Raw genomic sequence first — 3,776 nt, 5'->3', positions numbered from 1 at the left:
AAAAAAAAAAAGAAAAAGAGCAGCCTTAAATCCTGTGTACGTCATTTTATGGTGTTGCCCCTTTCTTGTGTATTCAGTGTAGAGCTTCATTAAGACCAATATGAAAATTAATTAAAAGGTTACTCATTGAAACTGAATTGTTGATCACTAAAGGAGGCAGTGGGTCAAAGAAAATGATGGGTGTTCTTTGTTTCCAAGTAGTCCAGTTCTCCAAGCACGTCCACTCGCCTTTTACTTGTAAGTTAGCCATACTAGAATGATAATTTTTTTTTCTTAATTGGAATAGATTACAATGCATTTTATTGCGAATAAATAGCTAAAGTACAAGGATTAAAAACATAGTAGGACATAAGAATACCACAGAATACTATACCTTCATGGTCTCTGAAGATTCCTATATAGCTGCTGGCGCTGGAACCTTACTAGGATGATTGTGTACTTGTAACTGTCTGTTTTGCTTTCAAGGAGGGGATAGGGGAATCAAGGACGATGACTAATGGGGGATTTGAAATAGTGCAAATGGGTCACAATGCATCAAACTAATTACACTCTTGACTAATTTTGTATCTCAGTCTGGCTGGTGCAGGACTTAGCCTGAGCTGCTTCATCATCATATCTTTGTTGAGCTAGTTATTTGGGGTTAGCTACTAGATTGCTATCTTGTTATTCTAGCCAAGTGGTGTTTTCTTCAGTTAAAATTGCCAAAGCTTACTTTTTACAACCAGATCCTTTGTCAGATCAGAATGAGATAGCCTGTCATTGATAAATTTCATACAAACTTAGTGACATATGCTTAAGATTCATCATAGTGTGCATTCAGCTGTGGGTGTTTATGGCACGTAATGCTTGCACAAGCCAATGCGTACTACTCTGGAATTTTGAAACTTTTACATTCAGGATTGTGGGTTGAGTCTAAGCCCTATGTTGTTCTAAAATTTTGGATATTCATCCTAATCTCCTTGCCAGATGGAATGTCACCAGTAATCTCTTCTCTCTAATATTGTCCTAACAGTTTGACAGTAAATCTGACACAAGATTTTCTATTCATGTTTTCACTTACAATGCTGCATGACAAATTCATCATTGCTCCCAACCCTGTCTTGTTTAACATTATTTTCTCTTAACAATCTCTGAATTGTTTCCTCAGGATGTTTGGAATACTACATGGTACCCAAAAGCTGAAGATCATGTAAACACGGAAAAACCTTGGTATATTGTTGATGCTACTGACAAAATTTTGGGCAGACTGGCATCGACAATTGCAATTTATATCCGTGGAAAGAATCTGGCAACATATACCCCCAGTGTGGACATGGGGGCATTTGTTATTGTGGTATGTGTTTTCAGTGGAAGTGCCAATCAACTATTTTTCTTGTAGTCATCCTATTGCCATAAATATTGTCTACCTTCCAAAGTTATACTTGTGATTTCTAGTTTGTCACCAGACTTTGTTATTTCCAGGTTGTTGGTATTGCTGGATTTGTCCTTTTCTGTTTTCTTTATTTTATTTATCTATTATTGTTTAACATTAGTTTGTTGTTTCGTGTTTAAAGTGAATATAAACTTCAAAATTTATTTCCATTGTTAATCTGAGTTCTTTGCAGATTGTAGTCCCTCCCTAGTATCTACTTTTCCTTCCTCTCCTCTTTCCATTTCTATCTCTGCATAGGCTATTGCAATTCTTGTTCTGTTTTTCGTCTTGGAACCAACTGTTACCTTCTTACTTCATAATATTTTATAATGGAAATCCCGCAATAAAATTGCATCTTCTCTTATGATGACCATGATATCATATTTTTTTTAGGCCTATATAACAATCTCAAGAAGCAACATGTAGATAAACTCAATGTAGCAGAGATGAGGATGTTGAGATGGATGAGTGGTAAAACTAGGAAGGATAAAGTAACGAATGATCATAGAGCCGATTTAAGAGTAGCTTTGATACATAATAAGCTAAGAGAAAGTTGTTTGAGGGGGCATGGTCATGCTCAACGGAGGCCTTTGGATGCTCCAGTACATAAGAGTGTTTTTGATTCAGATTGAAGGAACTAAAAGAGCTAGGGACGGACCTAAAATGACCTTTGGAGAAGTGGTGACGAAAGACATGCATAGCATAGGCCTTTTATCAAGTATGATGTCGAATAAAGCTGATTGGAGGGCAAGGATCCATGTAGCCGACCCTATTTAGTTGGGATAAGGCTGAGTTGTTGTAACAATATCAAGAATAAGAAATCAGCACTTGCACGTGTAATTAAAAAGGAAGAATATGAGATGATAAGAGAGAGATAACATTTTTTCATCAATCTATGTTTCAAACCATAGATTGCTTTACAAAGGTGACAAATTTTCTGCTCCTTCTCCTCTTGAGCAACATTCCCAAGAGGTTGCTCCATATATACTTCCTCTAATTAATCACCATAGAGAAAACCATTTTATTCTTATCAATCTGAAAGAGAGGACAATCATAATAAATAGATATTTCAATTTTCCTTTTGCATTAATGTAGAATTTTTTTAGCTTGGGCCCATGAGAAATAATTAGATGCTCCAGCTTAATAGCATTGATTTGAGTCCAAAGCAGGCCTTGAGTCAGCCATTGGAACATAAAGATAAAATTCCAGCAACAAAAAAACATAGGGAAAAGCCAAATCACAAAATATCACCCACAATTCAATCCTCAAATCACACAGTAGAACAAGGATCACAGCATCCAACCAACATCAGAATTATATGAAATCTAACTGAGAATCAGAAAACCAAAGTAGAGGTAAAATAACCCGAACTTCAGGATGTGAATACACTCACTGCGCAGAGAAGGAACTCCCTCAAAATCGCAGGGAGCTAGAGTGATGTGATAAAGATGAAATTTGGGGCACTCCAGCAGTATCGAGAGAATTTTTCTGCAAAATATCACAGCAATCCGACATGGAGAAGATAACTTCTTGAAAATCACCCTTTAGAATTAGGATTCTCAGAAACTACAGATAACTAGGTCTGAGAGTAAAATCACCATCAGCCAGTCTCCCATATAGAAGAATATCACCACTCATAGTGCAGGAAGAAGAACAGATCATAGCACCAACACTAAACTGTACCGCAGGAGAGAAAAAATTATTTGCACAGATGGCCAGGGAGAGAACCTTGCGCATGTATGTAATTCTAATCTATTCATTCTAATCTTCATTCCACTGTGAAGCTTGAACAACTTCAACCTCAGAAACCCTAATTTTGATTTTATCACAACTAGGGTTTCATTGCACTTGGGCAGTATTGGTTGTTGCAAACCACGGGAAGAAGACAACCCTAAGAGGATCTCCAAGATTGAAAGACAGGATCACAGTACCTACTGATTCCTTATTGCTCTGATAACATGTGACAATTTCAAGAATAAGAATTCAGCGCATACACATGTAACATAAAAGGAAGAAGATGATAATAAAGAGAGAAGACAACAGAAAGCAGAAGAAGCTCACAGTAGAAATAGAATACCTAACTGTGACCCTCCACACTAAATAGGGTAAAATTACAGTAAAGGACAGACTTAAGGACAGACTTAAGTAGTATCATTACACGGAATCCCATCAACAATGAATAAACACCAAAAACGCCGCTTAGCCTGTGGTGTACATTATTAACAGTCTTCCTATCTCAAAACTCAAAATTTTATTTGGGTTCAAGCCTGTTGATCTTTTTTCTTGACATTGTGCTGCCGCCTTTCTTCTAGTTTGGATCCAACTAATACCTACCATGAAGAATTTTTTTTTTTTTGGGGGGGGG

At 36.8% G+C, this 3,776-nt stretch overlaps 1 protein-coding gene across 1 annotated transcript in view; it reads left to right on the top strand.

Moving 5' to 3' along the window:
* Positions 1-3,776, top strand: part of LOC122069679 (50S ribosomal protein L13, chloroplastic) — a 6,855-nt gene that overhangs the window by 1,225 nt on the left and 1,854 nt on the right. The window contains exon 2 of the mRNA XM_042633744.1: positions 1,148-1,333. Coding sequence (XP_042489678.1) covers positions 1,148-1,333 — 186 coding nt within the window. The remainder of the gene's footprint in view (positions 1-1,147; positions 1,334-3,776) is intronic.

This window comes from Macadamia integrifolia, unplaced genomic scaffold, assembly GCF_013358625.1.
Source record: "Macadamia integrifolia cultivar HAES 741 unplaced genomic scaffold, SCU_Mint_v3 scaffold69, whole genome shotgun sequence".
In the NCBI taxonomy this organism is placed as follows: Eukaryota; Viridiplantae; Streptophyta; class Magnoliopsida; order Proteales; family Proteaceae; genus Macadamia; species Macadamia integrifolia.
Note: the sequence above shows the minus strand (reverse complement) of the source record. Positions and strands in the feature narration are given on the sequence as shown.